General features: G+C 31.7%; 2 protein-coding genes across 5 annotated transcripts in view; both read left to right on the top strand.

The window, feature by feature from the left end:
• The window catches only part of LOC126837928 (60S ribosomal protein L17), a 309,752-nt gene that overhangs the window by 97,800 nt on the left and 193,185 nt on the right, over nt 1-18,767 (top strand). The window lies entirely within an intron of this gene.
• The window catches only part of LOC126837917 (monocarboxylate transporter 10), a 161,068-nt gene that overhangs the window by 35,078 nt on the left and 107,223 nt on the right, over nt 1-18,767 (top strand). The window contains exon 1 of one of the 2 annotated variants that reach the window (XM_050571900.1): nt 13,289-13,598. The exons of the other annotated variant lie outside the window; for it this stretch is intronic. Coding sequence (XP_050427857.1) covers nt 13,570-13,598 — 29 coding nt within the window. The 5' untranslated portion in view covers nt 13,289-13,569. Of the gene's footprint in view, nt 1-13,288; nt 13,599-18,767 lie in introns of those variants that run through there. 2 annotated transcript variants of the gene reach the window in all.

Raw genomic sequence — 18,767 nt, 5'->3', positions numbered from 1 at the left:
TCATCAATCACGAAGGGGCATGGCCGAAAAAATCCTATGCGAAGAAAAAACTCCCTGTCCGTTATCAGGTATCGTCACCGGGAGGTCGAGGTGAGTTTATAGGTGTATATGGGCTGCCGGCAAGTGGCCATCCGCTGTGAAAATATCAACGGCAAAACCGAACGCTCATCCGTCACTGTCCGGATGGCAGCAGTTTTCGCCCTAGACCGGCAGGCGGTGGGCATTTCTTTAACACCGGCGCGCGGTCATTGTCGCCGGCATCGCATCGTGGTAGCAAATAATAATGTGTACAGCAAGACTAGATGTGTGCACAAGACGTGCGGTTATCAATCTATATTAGCCAGTGACAAGGCTTATAAACGCGGAAAGATATTGTATTCCAAATGCGTAAGTCGTTCAAACTTAACGCCCGTGCAGCGTGTCGTTTAGTAATAATCGTTATTGTACATATTTTGTTGAAAGCTCCACGAGCAGCAGTTCAAGGATAATAACGACAATAGTGCATGTCTTTGCGGTTTGTTCGGTTAACTCTAAAGATTAGTGTTCGGTTATTGTTATACCGAACATCGATGCGATTACCGTTTGGTTTTCGAAAAATGTCATTCCCAAACCCATTTGAGAGATTTGCAAGAATTAAGAAACGCAAAAGCCGTTTGAGCACAATGGCTTAATGTGGAACCTAAGCGAACGAAGCACTGCGATGAGTAGACTACTATAAGTTTCTAACGATTTTCTTTACACTCTGGTTTTAAGTAAATGCTTCATAACAAAAAACAACAACACGGAAACATTTAAAAAGTAGCACTATTGACAGTTTTAAATCAGTAAGCATCACTTACCTAATAGTAAACAATGTGTTTCCCATCGTTGCCCAAACCAACGAATATCACTATAATATCGGATATCGTCGATTATAATTACCTGTCACCCTTTTCCATCCTACCTCATACCCTAGGGGTGCTAACAGTGTCTTATCCTAGCAATATATTTTTTCTAGATCTTAAGTCATATGTTACCAAGTTTGGGTGAAATTGCTCCAGGCGTTCCAGAGTGTTATGCCGAAACGTACACACAGAAATACATTTTTATAAATTTGAGACAAAAAGGGAAAAGGGACCTCGTCACAAAAATCAAATTAAGAGTTATTGGTTATACCAAATTCTAAACTAAATTCTAGACATTTTGAGATCAGAATAGTTCTCTTATTTTGAAGATAATTTGCCGAGTTATATTTGGTTGAATTTATGTTTTGGAAAATTATTTTTTTGAAAAAAAAACGCTTGTTTTGAAATATTGTTAACTTTTTATTTTACATTCTTAAGTAATGAAACTTAATCAAAAGTTAAAATAAAAATGCTCATAAGCAGATGACATCATTTTTTTTCTTAAATATGTTTCTGACCCTGATTGATGTTTTGGCGTTTCCTGCGATTTGAATTCTCGCGACAAGAGGTCACACATCCTTTTTTGCATCACAAATATAGAAGATATTTCTAAGTTGGACGAGTAGAAAAGGTTTTGTATAAAAACTAAATAGTTTTAATGATAATCGTAGTACTGAATATATTATGTATAGATATTTTAAGTACAAAATATACTGATTTATATTCTAACAAATAAATATGGTGATTGATGGTAAGGTGTGGTTTGTATCACAGGGATTATTTAAGTATACGTAGAAAAGATCATCCCTAATTATTATGACACTACTAATGCGGACCACTAACATTCCACGCAGTTTAGACTTAAGCAATATAATATTGTATAATCATAATTATCATATCATAATAATTATAGATAATTTCCGTTAATAAGCTTTACATGATCACAGTATAATATCAATTATTATACTTAATTACACGTTTAAGGAAGTTTTGTGTTAGAGCTACGTGCCAAATGCTCCATTTCGACTACCAGAACGATTTTACAAAAACGGTCCACGACAACTTGGATAAACGAGTAAATCTAGAAAAATAACAAATCCACAGAAAATAACGGTTTCATTAAAATTTGAATTTTAACGATCGGCCATTACATTATTCTGGCGAAGGAACACTAATATATAACGGGAATAGAAAACGCATATACAAAACCAATTTTTAAAACGACAGTGTTTTCAATTAACTATAGAGTCGGACGTGTCCATAAATACAGTTAAACCGGTCAATTATAATAAGCGTTTGAGTTATAGATATCGTTATGGCCGTCTGTACATGCCACGCAATTTAATCATAATATCTGCAAGCAGAAATCAATAAGACCTAATTGCCTGTACAATTGAATTGCGGTTGGGATAAGTTGTGGTTAAGAAAGACTGAATTACAGACCGAATTGCTTTGACTAGCGAGGTTCGCAGTTTTATGCGAGTTTAATGGAAATTATGTTTTCAAAACGAAATGTCCTCACGGTAATTCATAAAATGAACACATGCACTGTCCAGTAACATCCACTGTCCTTCGATCTAGATTATTGCTCTGGTTATCTTGCCTCGTGCAATGCCAGACCGGCTGCCTGTCTAACGAATACGGACGCCAAAATGGTACAGTCGTGACCTTTGTACTGATCCAAAATTATCCTTTTACAACTTTTGTAAAACTTCTCATGAGTATCGCACAAATTACGTATTATATCATTGGCATTTAGTGGATCGCAACCAAAGATATAATCATATTATGTTACATAAGTATGTTCGTGCCTTGTTGTCTTGGCAAATCAGTTTCAAAGTATTATCGTTAATTTTGCAGTTATTGATTATTCGCGTTATTTTCTTGTATTATGTTAAATATTTTTGCGATTTAAAAGAATAAAACCATTGTCGTGTCACATGGGAGAAGGAGAAGCGGCTGTTTTAAGTGCCTCAAATTTTATACAGCTGTCTAACGAATACATATTGTGTATTAATTATTTATAATAAATATATAATTGTAGATTAAATCATTTTAGGCAATAAACTATTTTACAGCGGTACTTAGTGGTAAAATCAACATTTTGCGAACCCTTTGGCTTGACACATTTAATGGTTTAATTATGCGATTATTGTTTTTTGGAAAATTTCATATTAACATGTCTTTTTAGAATTTAAGTTGTTTTTGCATAGTTTTTCTATTGATATGAGGCAGTGACTAGGTATTTAAGTTAAACGGCAGCATTTCGCCATTGACCCGACTATTGTCGAAGAACACAATATTAATTCTCATAAAAATCAATGTACCAATATATCATATTAGATTGAGCAACATCAAATTCAAAGCCCCACAGAGAGTCGTATTCGAGGACCAGATGTGCAATATATTCCAAACATAGCGTGTGAGATTTTAAGATATAATATAACAATATGTCAATCTCGTTGTCGGACGCGTTTAGTAAACAGTAGCCGTAGTATATTTTGTACTATACCAGTAATAATAATATATTATACCTAAATGTCTATTCGCGAAGATTCTAGTTTGTTTTCATAACCATGTACGCGTGACTAAGAGGGCATTGACGATTATGTCGGTGTACTTGCACGCGTCGTTATTGTGGTTATTTATGAAAGCTTACCTCGCGTCGTCGTCCCGTCTGCTTCCTGTCAACGCAACGAGGAAACATTATTATTATTACTACCTTTTGCCGGTGTCTGAGATAACGTCTCTGGAAGCACGATATTACTTTTTGAGTCTCGTTACAGAGTAGAGACTAATGTAAGCTACCCCGAACAATGATCTTAACGCCTTCGATACACAATCTTTATCTACACTCTACTAAGTGGTGTAATCACCCAAAACGTGACGGAGCACTTCGTTTTTGTTTATAAGTTGCGTCGGAATTTGTTTGTATTTAAAAAAAAATCAGGAAGAAAAACCTTATCGTGAAATAGTCGGACAATTTAGCGAAACAACTAACATATCAGGCTTTTGTTTACCAAACTGGAAACAAGGTGTTGATGGACACTTGTGCGCAACTATACAATAATCGTATATGATTGTGTGACTGTGTGCTCTTAATTGATTGTATACGACATATTAATCAGGGAGGTTAAGTCATAACTTTTCAATGATAATACAAATAAATAATTGTTAATTATTTAGTATTATAATAATATAATCGATAGACAATAACGTTATCTAAATTTTAAATGATTCTCGATTGATTCAATAATGATTTTCTATCAAGGTTAGGTTTTTGACAGTTCATAAAATTGGTATTATATATATTTTTATTGATTTTTTTGGTATCTGAATAATTTGTTTTTATACAATCAGTCGACCGGAACAACTACAACAATTTCCGTTTGAGTCGGGTCGGGGCTGACCGGTCAACCACTAGCGGTCATTTATCATGTTCACGTATCACGTCGTACACCCCCCCCCCTCCTGATTCAGATAGCATAGGGGAGTATATGGGAAATATTGTCAATACTGAAACCACAGCTCGTGTTCAGTTTTATCTGTATAACATTTCCTTTTATATGCTATTCGAAGAACAGCGGCGACGGTAAATTCAATACGAGACACGCCATAAATATTATTTTGTCCACATAAGAAATAAAGTTGCGCACGATAAGGACACAATATTTTTTTAAAGAAATATTATAATGTTTTTGCTTATACCTAAACTCGACGACCGAATAATCTTTTAGAAATAATCACAAAGTTGTAATTTTATTTATACATATTTACCTATTACCCGGGGGGGTTAAAAACTAATAAATTAATGACAGTCGATTATGCGTTAAATTAGAAATTTTAATTTAGAATAAGTATAGTACTATAAATTATTAACACAATGATATGCAATGTTGCGGTATAATATACATATAACATACCTAAATATGGGATTCGTTTAAAAATTCAAATTATCCACAAGTTACAAAGCTGCACACATTTTTCTTTTGTCTGTAGGATAAATTAGACGATTGTAAATAACTCCATAATTATTAAAATATCAATAGTACAAGTTTGTACCAAAATTTGACTTGGTAGGAAGTCGTCGGATCTTCTAAAATTAAATAATTTCAATTTGAGAAAAATGATACATGGTACGTTTTAATTCATTATCATTAAAAATGAATTGTATTTGTCAGTAGTCAAAAGTATATCAAAATCAACTTAGACAAATTAAAAACAATTGTAAATTATTTTAAAAACCCGGAATTTTATAAATCTCAATATTGCTATGACTATAATATTTGAACTAGTAAATCATCATCGATAAATCAATTGACATAGATGCCATTATGAAGTCTTGTTTTATGAAACAACGACTAATAGGCGGCACAGCATAATAATTTATGATTATGAGATCCAAAAAAGAGTTTTAGCCTTGAACACATCATAATTATATGAACCTAACGTCAACGTATGAACCGTATGATAAATGACAATGTACAATTATCGTAGTTAAATATCATCGAACTTAATTTCAATGCATTGGTCAATCTGAAAAGATGCACCGCTGAAAATTTCTCGTTTAGCTGTACTTATACGTTTTTAACGTTTAATTTTACACTAACATAGTACGAAATAATATGTAGGTACACTTGATTTTACAAATATTAATTGTAATAATATTCTCTGTCATAACGTTAATGTTACATCTTTTCATTAAAAACATATTTCAGTATATATATATATATATATATATATCATCATGTAGCTTAACGGGCCATGAAGGCCCAACGCTGCCATCATGAGGTTAATGAATCATATTTTAAATAAGCAGTTTTATAGTGCGGACAAAAATAGAAATGTATAAAATTAAAAAAACAACACATTGGTACATGGAAATTGGGGTGAAGAACAATGTTGGGATAGAGGAGGTAACAGGTCTTCGGAAATTATTAAAACTAGAGGTTAAAAAGTAACAACTAGAGGTAAAATTAAAATTTAAGAAAATATAAAATTAAAGGTTTCGAAGTGAATCTGTAAATAGTAGAAATATTAGATGTCGAAAAAAGCATTGTAAAAGCAAGGTGCTTAAAATTGCTATTTTTGGTATTATATTACTCAGTAGGTACGATTAGGTCTTTCTATATGTTTCCGCGTAGCGGAGAAATTAATTGTACTTACAATTTTTATCAAATAAAGAAATAGAGTACGATATCTGAATTATAGACTTGCTACATAAAGAAATCGGTTTAGCGGTTTAGGATATCGTGGACTCAAGACACACAAATGTTTAAAAGAATAATACCTTCTCAGCTAAGCGTCAAAGTTAACAATAATATAACAGTCACGTAATGTGGAGGTTGCCTTTACATCATGTTCATTTAAGTAAAACTTGCCACATTTACTCTAATGACTGCTATTAATTAATTTACATTTAGTATTAAATTATATTTTGTAATAAATTAGATGTAATTGATTAGTTTACATTTATTTATACTATCTTGAATTTATATTCGCCACCGTAAAATACCTATTACTTAAAATTTTAAAATATGACTCAATTCATTATATTTCTTGAATAAATTATATTGTGGCTGATAAATTATTTGTAATTAGTCAGCGCACGACGTTTTGAAAATACACTTTTCTGAACTCTGTAAAAAATAATACAAATTTAAGTTTTAAGTTTGCAGTCAATGTATTTTTTAGAAACTTGAACATGAATACTTAAAATACCATAGTATAATTATATATATATATATATTAGACTGGGCCAAAAAAACCGAACAACTTTTTTTGAACTGTACTATGAAAATATTGTTCGTGATGATAAAAAATAATTATGGTGAAAGTTAGAGCCCTTAATATTAATATAAGGATACCTATCATGACGACTGACGGTTTTACACTGATGACATTTTTATCCGAAACTCGTAAATTATTGGCCTGAAATATTCTATTGATACATATTCTTGAAGGAAATTGAATTCCCTACAAAAAAAAGCTATCTTTGTAAATTGTCGTCAAACAAGCCGTTTCCATGGAAATATTGATATTTGTGGTAGTCACAAAAATCCAAACTAAAAAAAAAACAAAATTTAAAAAACAGTTAAATTTTCAAGTCTCGATTTTCATGGAAATGGCTTGTTTGACGAAAATTTACAAAGTTGTTTTTTTGTAGGGAATTCAGAAGAATATGTATCAATAGAATTTTTCAGACCAATAATTAACGAGCTTCGGATAAAAATGCTATTAGTGTAAAAAATTAGTGTATATATCAGATATAAATAAATTCATATTACAAATGGAATTTTTTTTTTTTTTACAAAGTCTTACTAAAACTAAACATTTCACTGTAAAATTGTAGAAATTATGTTTTATTTTAAATGAATTAATTATTAAATACATTTTAATAATTGTCAGTTGTCGGTTTTTGATAATATTCATAATTTTTAAAAAAATGTTCTGTTAAACCTAAATTTGTATAATGTTTTTTGCACGTGGTGCACATATTTAGCTAATCAACATTAGTTTACACCATAGTATACAGTTACACACTTACACAGTTAATGTTTAAAATTCTTGTACTTTGTATCTCCCTGTTTCATCATTTTGTCTACCTATTCATTGTTTTTTTTACGACTGCTGTCGTCGTTAATTATAAGACAACGAATATATTTTTATGTTTTGAGCGTCTGACCGACTTTTTACTTGAAAAGCGTGTTCGTTCAAGACGAGACGCTGGGAAGATAAAATAACAAAAACATTCCAAAAGTTAATATTTGGCTGTAGAACCATGGGTATGAAAGAGGGATGAACTCAAGCCTTAATCTAAACGGCACGGCATGGCGAGAAAAAACAAAACAGTGATTTTGTTTTTGATAAACAAACAGAGTGGACGAAGGGAACAAGTCCAAAGGCCAATAAACGACTTTCGTCAAAATTCAGTCTGAAAAAACTATCTGTATTACTGTTTTTGTGCAACTTACAGTCTTTAAAACAATTGTTTTAAACTGATTATTTAAATAGCTTTTTTATTTTTCCGTTCGATAATAACTGGAAACTGGAATAATATTAAAAAATATATAAGAAAACTCTACATTACTAGGGGTTATAATATATTTGATAGTAAGTCAAAAATACACAATATGTAATATTGATAGTTTTTGTAAAACTAGTATGTATTATTCTACATATTATCATTTAAGCGATGAACGTATTTCATAAAATTGTATTACTACAATTATATAACTTAAAAAAACAAGATTCTTAAAAATGTAATATTGAACAAGTTTTCTACTGATTCGTACATAGCAAAGAATATTATTTGATTCACTCGGTTCTCTGCTCACCTAATTAATTCAATTAAAATAAACCCAGAATAAAAAAAAACATCCCCCATTCCAAAAGTATATTGCACTTATCTTTACCTTTTTAATTATTTTAAATTAAATTAAATTATTTTTTCTTTCTTTTTCACTACATAAATAAATTCAGTCAAACCGTCTCTCTCCGCATATCCCTTTTCGCTACAATTTCCTACAGAAATATTAGTCAAGTACAACGCAGTGTTTCCAATTCAAACAATTATAAATTAGGATAGAAAGATTTTTCGATGGTCAAGTACGGAAAAACTATGATCAAAAACTAATAAAATTGCTTTTCCAAAATATTGCAAAGTTATGCAATAGTACCTTTAGTTTCTAAGCCCACAAAACTGTAATACATTATGCGCACATGTATTATACGACATGGTCGAGTATGTAGAGTAAAATGGTTGATCGTGATCATATTACAACCGTCGACGGCTTTTATGGGTATATAATATTATATATACGATTCGGAGATTTACACCACCATAGCTCGCAGCTAGTTCTCGATGAAAATAACAACTTTCTCAGGCTGCTGTCGTTGGCTGCCGTCGATATGATGTATAACGCACTGTGTGCCATTTGGTTGACCGAGTGGTCGTAATGGAATCATAAAAGCCTACGACACCGCCACCACTGCCCATCTAGTGTAAAGCGTTCATAATAAATTGTACACGCCATAATATTATTATAGCTGTCGTTATGGGCACGCAAGATGTGAAAATGTGTGAGTTTTGTGAGCACAACCAAAGTTTCTATAAATAATACAATATCGTGATTCGTAAAACGTTAAGTTTGAAAAGTCTACGAGACACGACATCAACATCAAACCGATATTCTCTTTCAATTTCTTAGCGGCCATTAGTTATAAAGCATATACATTATACACCCGTGACTACAATTCGAGTGAAAAAAAAATAACAGAAATTGACAAAAAATAAACCTCCCGAAACATTAAGTAAATTGCATTAAACAATTTAAAAGTCCATTATCTATCAAATACCATGGAACGTTTTATTATATTTATTAAATGCCCCAATGCATCAAAGTAACTCACTAATTTTTTTATCGATTACAATAACCGCAGACAATGTCCAGACATTTTGCTGATTTTGAAAATTGTTCATTTTATAACCCTTTCTCTGTTAAATTTTACCCTTATATCTAAAAAATGATCTGTCTTATATTTCGCTTTGAACTTTAGGATCACAATAGATGTCTATTTCCATAGATGAATTTCTGCCAAGATAATTTACCGGGATCGCTCATCATTAATCACGAATAAGACAAATTCGAATTTTCCCAGGGGTGTCGATTTATTTTAGATTGATGAGAGGTTAGGTTAGGTTAGATCTAGTCATGGGAGAGGCGTTGTCGCGTCGGTGGCAGCAGGAATCAAAACAGGAAATGACCAGCAACTTTTAGTGGCAGGATACGTGGATGATGTAACAATAATGGCGAATAATGTAGGAGACATAAAGAAAACTACGAGCAAATTGATGGAACAAGTCAAAAAAAATAATGGGTTAACGCTTAACAAGTAAAAAACAAAGTTCACGATAGTTTCAAAACATAACCGTGAGCAAGACATTAGGATGTAGTGGATGTACATCATTTTTATTTATTATAGTTTTGAAAGGGTAGCAAATTTCAACAACTTAAGGATAAACATCAACGAGAACACCAACGGCCACAAAGAAACATAACTAAGGTTATTTTCAGAAAATATTTGATTTTTTGGACTAATAATTCTATTAAAGTCAGTTTCTGGTGAGACTAATAACCGTATATATGCATGTATTACCATGTATATAGCGCATGGACAACAACAAGGTAGATGAAAATAAATTAGCTACTTTTAAGCGATCCTTAGGAAAATATTTGTATTTAAACAAACAAACTTACAAGGAGATAAGAATAAATTGAGAAATAGAAAAAATGTGCAGAGTAAACAAATATAATTGGAGTCCATAGAAGTAGAAGGCTAAGATGGTCATGTATGGAGATCAAAAGGCCATAATGGGTTGGCCACAAAACAACCAAGAGGGCGGCAATGATGGAATGATAGATTCACACAAGACTTATCACTGTTAGAAGTAGAAAATCGAGAACAATTATTAGTGAATGATAGGAATAGATGGAAGAATTTGGTAGTTGCGGCAATGGACCTAAATAGCCTGTAGAAAACCAAGAAGAAGAAATTATTTTTTTATATATTTGTTTATTTATTTGTAAAATTGTAATAAATGAGCTTCAAACGCATACCTATACTAAACATACTTGCATGAAATACACTACTCTGGGAAATTTATGTCATGGTAAAAAAAAAAAGTGACCAGCCACATAAATTGATATTAGTAAAACCTTGCTCAAAAGTCATCAATCGCTTTTAATGTTATTCATATAACATGGTTTGCACTTTGCATAAAATTTATTGTGTACGCATTAGCCACATATTTTAAAAAGACTATAACGATCGTTTTGCTTCATTTTGTTAAATTCGTGGTCGCGCTTAAAGTGCTTTCGCGTATGTTAATACTGAAACCAAACGGAAGTCGTTGGAATTTTTCGTTAAACGGAGCGGTTTGATCGACAATCGATCGGTTCACTAACGGAAACGATAATAATTCATATAATTGTAAGTAATAACACTTGACCCGGAATGCATGCGAGAACTTCTGTTGTGTTTCTTGATGTACTCGAAATAATATAGGGCACCGCGGTTCTCTTATCCGTCAAATCACTATAATGTTATTGCGCATATGAACCTTTCCCTTTCTGACAAAGGAACCGATATTCTATTCCGATCCGACGATAAATACCATTTAGAATTCCCTGAATTCGTTTACGCCGTATAATAAGGACGAGAACTCCATTTAATAGGGTAGGCTAAAATGCTCCAATCGCCGAATTGAGCGCAGTAGTTGAAATTTATTACTAAGGTCTCGTGACATATATTGTAGGACGGCAGTTACTATATTATGCCCTCTCGTTTTTATTTTCATATCCAACCGACATTTTCAGACTAAAAATATTAACCGGTAAGAAAATTTTAGTCAAGTCGAAAATATCACAGTACCTGATAAGAGTTCATTAAAATTAAAATTAAATTATCTTGTAAATAAAATCAATAAGCTAAGAAAATTTAAACGAAACGATTATTACTATTTAACTACATAACTAATGAAAAAGGGAGAAAGAGGGTAATGTTTTGAGGTATAATGTATGTGTGTATGTTCCCATTTTCGCTTGAACTACTAACCCGATTTTGATGAAATAAAATCTAAAATACTCTGTGAATTCCCGGGAGTATTCTTAACTAGATTTAATTATCGTAGGATTATGTATAGTTCCGCATATTTAAAAAACTAGAGTTCTAAATCTAAGGAACTAATTCTTAAGACTGAGATAAGAGATTTCCATCCCTGGCCGTGAATCTTAACTTTTTCGATCGAATATTATCAAATTTTATCCAACCCATTTAACCAATTTTGTTAAAATAAAAACTAAAAAGATCCTAAATGCTTATGAATATTTTGACCATTTCTTTGACCAAGTTTGTTTCGTATACAACTGCGAAAATTTGATTATGTGAACTCCTAATTAAAATTCTAGTTAAAACCCTTCCATATAGTTCTAAAAAAAAAAAATGTAAAATACAAATATTAATTAACCTAAAAAAATATTGCTTAAAATACATTCCCTTAAAATAACGAAATTGAATAGAGCAATCGTCGGGTACTGTAATTTGAATCTTTTGTTGAAAAGACTTAAAAGTAAGCGAGAGTGAAATTTCTAAGAACAACAAGGAATAATAAAGGCACCCGTCTGCAGCATTGAGTTTCGATAATTGAATTCGATTTCGTAATAAGGATATCTTTTAAACAAAATTACTCTCTTGATTTTTCACGATAAAATTTGTTCTTATCAAATTACAGTCCATTAAAACTCGTCTAGCGTAAGTTGATAACTTGCTAAAAAATATTTTTATCAAGAAACATTAAAAGAAGGATATTCAAGTATCATACTTTAGCTTTAAAATTTTTTTTTCAAATTGAAATAATTTTGATTAATTTTTAAAAAAAAAAACTGAATTTACCATGTTAATCAACGGTAACTTAAAAATTGAGAATGTATTTAAAGTTGAGCTATTTATCTGAAATTTAGGGATTTTTATTTGAATGAGCTACTATCAATTAAAATGGTAAGCCGTATAAAAAACGAATAAAAATGAACCCATTATACTTAAATAGGTATAATATTGTGTCAATTATGCCATGGCCGAACACACAATTTTACCCTGGGGTCTCTGAGGCTTCTGTGGGGGGGGGGGGCAACACAACTGTGGCCGTGACCTGACCGACATTACCAACATATTATGACGGTAATATGTAGGTTTTCACCAAAAAGGAGGGGATTGGAATAGAAAAGGGATCGGTGCCTGCGTTCTATAAATTAATTTCTATTAAACTTTAATTTTCTAGTGGTTTTTGGAATTTTAACCGTCAAATAAGTTATAAATTTGTTTTCGTTATTTTGTTCAACACAAAAAAAAATATGGACAGTTTAATAATATCATAAAATGTATTTTCTGTATCATAAGGTACCGTACTGTATCTTAGTAGTCATGTCAAAACATTTGATCGTGATGCTTAAACATATTCATCATTCTTTGTTTTTTCCGTAGAGTAAAAAAAAAATTTGGTTTTTGTTTAGCGTCGGTCAACACGATTGCTCTGAAACCGTTGAGAAGTATTTTTTTTAATCGAATTGGCGCCTTAATCTTAGTTTAGACCGGTATTAACAATTAACATTTTTTACCCCTGTATAATTAAATGTGTCTGATTTCTCGCGAATGCCGTCATTACAGTCACTACCTCATCATGAAGTGTAAATACATAGTGTTTTTTTTTTATTGTGTGGACGAAAAATATGATTTCACCACGCGTCACTGCGCGGCGCACACACGTGCTTCGGGAGGTACGCAACAAGCTTCGACGGGGTCCATGTTACTATGATACACGGTTACTCACTGCAGTCGCTTGTCGGCATCGCTGGAGCGCGTACACCATAAGTACACACTAGCACATACCTATCTTACACGTTGCACGCGTTTCGTTTTTGTCGAACAATCGTGTCCTGTCGTCGTCGACCGAGCCCGAGCGAAACACACTGTAAAAAAAATTGAAAGAAAAACAAATTTTTTTAAATATATATGTATTTCACCTAAATCTCACAAACGCTCGTTTGCAAAGTCGGAAAGGCATGTGAGTCCGTTCGATTTCGAGTGATATGCGCTTGCCGTCGGGTCCGCGCTACCATCAACGGCCATGGCCATCGGCGACGATGACTCCAGCAGGTCAGTTTTCTCAACAGAGTTGTATATAATATTTTCATCTCGACCGATTTTTTGAAAAAAAAAAAATGCATGTTTACGCTTCCGTCTCTTTCGTCTCTTTCGTCTGCCGTTGAACTTGGACCGCGGATTCCTATACGGTTTCACCGTTTGGCTACAGAACTCTTACACAACATAGCCAAGATGAAAATATTATATAAGCTATTAACCGTATTTTTCTTGGCGATTCACTCGGAAACGGTCGTGTTACGTCAGTCTACCCATCTCTTAAAAAGCTTTAGCATAATCGCTTTCTATGACAAACTGGTCGTTTCAAAATGGTACAAATTATAGCCGTATAATAATTGTTACCCTAACGGTAGAAATACTAGTCCCCCATACCGTCTATGCCCTGCAACATAAATATTATACAGTTATTATACACTAACAGTTGTAACTAATAGCAACACATAAGACGCTACCGAGTCTTGAGTCTTAACCACGTCTGGTTTTAAATAGACTTCCAAAAATTAAGTAGTTTATAATTGCTTACAGTTTTTTAATAACGTTTGTTTAACGAAATGTAATAGATGTACCTACGCCTTGGCGTCTTGGTCAGTGGCGTTTGTTTACAATATATTTGCATAACGTTTACATTTCTTCCACCCTCTATTTAAATAATTACTAGATCATATCTTATTTTTTTAATGTTGGTCAACATTTAATAGCCTAATATTGTTTTTTGGCTTATTGTTTTGTAATGAGGCATTCCACCTAAAATAATATCTGTACTTTCTTACTTTGTGTTGTGTTAGGACAACCAAAACAATTCTCTGTTTCGTACAGTGCGTCGATTGTATTAATTTACTATTAAAATTGTTAGACTGTTTAGTTATTCATTGCGATTTTGACTTGTTTGGTTTTAGATAATACGGTTGTTCAATTAAATTTTTAAACTTTAAAACAACATTTAAAACTATTACGACGTCGTTTTAAAGACACTTCAAATCAAAAACACATTAATGAAAAAAACAAAATAATCTGTTTGAATCAATAACAACAATGCTCCTAACAGAATGAATGAATGATTTTTAGGAAACGCGTTTTTTTTTTAAATTAACACAATGATTATTTTATTCGTCTAAGTATTTGAAACAAACTAAAAAATAACGAATTAAAAGGAACAGATTTGTAAATTTATTAAGGGTAAGGGTTGAAATTGTTTTGTATTTAATATTTTTTGCAATATTTTTTGGTCTAAAGCTCTCAAAAGTTAGAAAAAGTTAGACCTTGTGTACTTATAGCATGTACATTTTTTTAGAATCACATTTATTATCAAAATAGTGACCTTATTTGTTTGGTCCACAGAAACGCATCGAAATGTTTTTTGAGTGATAAAACTTTTAGCTACAAAATTCTTAAAAACGGTTGACCTCCGCTCAACCCTATTGCAAATGATTTGTTACCGTTATTAAGCTAGCGCTTTTTAAAATTTAATTTCCCATAAGTTTATTTAACAATCACACTTTTAATTAATTACTAATCTTGTCACATATTTGATAATAATACTATTTTTATTGTTTATCACCCAAATTTTTATCTGAATAAAATGTATGTGCAAACTAGAAGTAGATAATATAAATTAGTAATGGCTCGTCTAATGTAAAAAGTTGGAAGCGAAATCAAGTAGAATTTTCGATTAAATACACAATAAATTCATATAAATTTACTCCATTACTATACTTCAGTGCAATAAACTAAACATTTTCTGTAACTAAAAATCAATGTTATCTGATCTTCGTCGTTGTAGTAAAAATTCTACCATTAAAATTGAAATTGAGTTGATAGTAATTTGACTTCTGATTAAACACAACTGATGTCCAGTCGCTTAACAAAAATAAAACTATAGTAGACTTAAGCATTGGCCTTGTCCGTCTAAACCAGTAAATACATTTTGTGAATCGTCGAAAAATTGTATCCCGTCACGTGGCGCTATGTTGAATTGTTTCATTGCTCTCGAAAGTAAATTTCAAACGGTGTCGTGTACATGTTTGCAAAATAAATTCTAATATTATAATGTAACAGTTTTCGCGTACTTAGAGTATAATTTACTATTTTATTATTCGCCTGGCATTAGTTTACAGTGAAATCAATTTAATAACAAACATTGCGACACCGTCGATGCTCGCACATTATAAAAAATGCAATCTTGCGTTCATTAATAAAAACAGGGTCAATATATGCGGTGGTCGTAAAATATGGATCCGACAGCAGACGCATAACGGGTTTCATACGTGATCTATGTGGTTAGGATGGATCACATTTTGTAACGGTGCCCCCCAGTCACTTTCTACACGAGCAGACATACACAAACGCTCGACAGAATCGCAAATTCGCACCTCTGTAGTTTTTTTTTTTTTACCTTGATGTATCCTATTGAATTATTTATTACCTGTAAAATTAAAACAAATATTATGGAAATGTCAAAACGACGTTTTTTTTATGAAATTTTCTGAAGAACGCGATATTATATTATATAATTTATTATGAGGCGTATAGATCTACAAAAGCTTAACCAGTCATACCAACAGCGCACAATATACAGTCGAGACATTTAAATTAATTATTGATAGACCCGAGACGTGGAACTTACCTAGATAAAACTATCAAAACATGACATTCTACAGATAACAGTTAAGTTGACTTATCATTTAACATGACTCAGTCATTCTTTTTTATTTACCAATATTGATATTTGATTCAAATTTTCTTATTTTCACTTTATTCGAGATTAATCTAAGTACAGCTGTTGTCTTTTATGTAGATAAAAAATAATGATCTTTACCATCACGGTACATTTTGCTTACAATATAAAAACTATCATTTTCAATCATTTTTAGACTTTAATCCGAAGTGATACTTCCGATTCACTTCCAAGAATCGTTATGGTTTCGGCACCATTAATGAATGTCCAACGTTTAACGTTATGTCCTCCAGATCTTGTTCGTTATTTATTATGTTAATATTATAGTTTTACTTTAACGGTTAAAGTATATAATTATTAAACTTTCATTATACACTTCTGTACTAAATGAAATAGGCTGTCGTTGTGCCAAGCGCGGATTAAAATGCATGTAATATGTCTTCAGTGGCTAATGTTCAGTGGTCTATTATTTAGTCAACTAATACCGCTACAATGCATGTAAACAAAAATTTAAATCGAATTTCGGCGGTTCTAAAGAAAAGTATTTAATCGATCCGGTCGACCAGGTTTCACGTGTGGTTGGTGGGTATTTGATAAAATATTATAAATGTACATTTCATAACAAATTATAACCGAGAAATTAATCGAATAGGACCGTACCAAAAAATACATGCGCGCCCACAATAATATAATAAGAGCAACCGATTAATATTCGGCGAAGTATCGTCTATTGACGGTAAGCGATTGCAATTTGATTGAGTATATAAATCATTAACTAGCGCTGCAGCTACCGGATAATTATGTCCCAGATTAGTAATAAATTAAACCGGGAGAACTGGCACAGCCGCCAGCAATTGTCTACTTCCCTAATTCTATACAGGCAGCAGACATAGAAAAATAATAGTTAGTTAATTGGTCTTATACGCGCAGGAGACACTACATCTATAGTCGAAACGTACTAAAATATAATAAATACAAATGACTCGAGGGTTTAGAAAAGTAACCGCAAACAATAATTATCTATAACCGCCTTATACTCCAAAACTGGAATGACAATAAATTAGTCCGAATGTAGGCAATAGTAGTATGTATAATGTATATTATAAATCCTTCACTCGCTATAGAGCCTCAGTTTTATTTAACTATATATTCTGAAGATTGAGAAAATAATACATAAGATTATGTATACAACGGTATATATTTAGTAGTAATTTAATTATAATAATATTTCTATGTAAATAAAGTAGTTTTTTTTTAATTTTTAAAGTTAATAATTATAATAATATAATTAACTTTAAAAATAAATAAATTCATCAAGTAAAAATGCATAGGTAAATAAATGAAAAACGTATTACTTAAAAATTGTTAAATATGAGGGTTATGATATAAAATGTGGTAGCTGTACTGATTTCGGTTGACCATGGTAGATGTAACGTTTATAAAAAATAATTAATTACACAATTTTGAAGTAATTTCATCAAATAGGTACCTAACATTAAACCACGCTTATAAACTAATACCAACTAATGTTCAAATTATTTTAAATTGAATTTCTCATTTAGTAAACAAATTTCTAGTTCCAAAACTAATTTTTTTAAATTTGTATTTGAATATTATATGGAGTTACAAACAAAATCAGTTATCAGTGAGTGTATATACAGTATGGGTAGATATTGGATGATATTCAAAGACTACTTTTTCACAAATATTTATGCCAAATTTGTACTTTTTGTGTGTTTATAAAAAAAAAAAAAAAATTAAGGTTTGTTTTTGAAAATTTAATTCGGATATAGTTTTACTAATTTCCGAAAATTGTCGATTCATATTTTATCATTTATACATTTACAATAGCACTCATGGAACCGTACTGTATGTTATTTGATGTTAATTTTTCTACAAAATGTCCATTACTGGCACACTCGTCCGTATCGCACTTGATATGTGCGTACAAGGGGTGCTGTTAGTGAAATATTTTGTAAATACCGAAATGAAAAACAAAATAATAGTTGTACATAGAAATATTTTATTTACAATCTACAGGAATAAGCACTGTGAGAAAATTTGTGTACTATGTTTTTATTTTCTTCGCGTGTTGAAGGAAGTGGAAAATATGTGTACACTCTTAGCTAGGGATCGACAATATAATCGAGGAAATTCAAACGACATTTTTGTCTTCGTGAAACCATATCCGTATACATTATTATTATTATTTATATTATCATATTATAGTATATGGTATTATATGTGTAAAAGCCATGACGTTTATAAGTTATTAATTCGGCACAAAAAAAATATTCTCGGGTCTACTGTTAGAATTGGAGAATTTTCAACGGTCGTCTGTATTTTCGGCGCAAACAGCGGAGCGCGTATTTAAAAACACACCAATAATAATAATAATAATAACGCTGAATCAGACATTGAAAACATATTCTACTCACGAATTTCATAATGTGCCAGATCTCCTAAGCGCGTCAAGTCAAAACTGGCCC

This window comes from Adelges cooleyi, unplaced genomic scaffold, assembly GCF_023614345.1.
Source record: "Adelges cooleyi isolate 19-005CV unplaced genomic scaffold, UGA_ACOO_1.1 ACOO_flye_CR_arks_rails_tigmint_CR_PRNA_30, whole genome shotgun sequence".
Lineage (NCBI taxonomy): Eukaryota > Metazoa > Arthropoda > Insecta > Hemiptera > Adelgidae > Adelges > Adelges cooleyi.
This window is presented reverse-complemented; position numbering and strand designations above follow the sequence as displayed.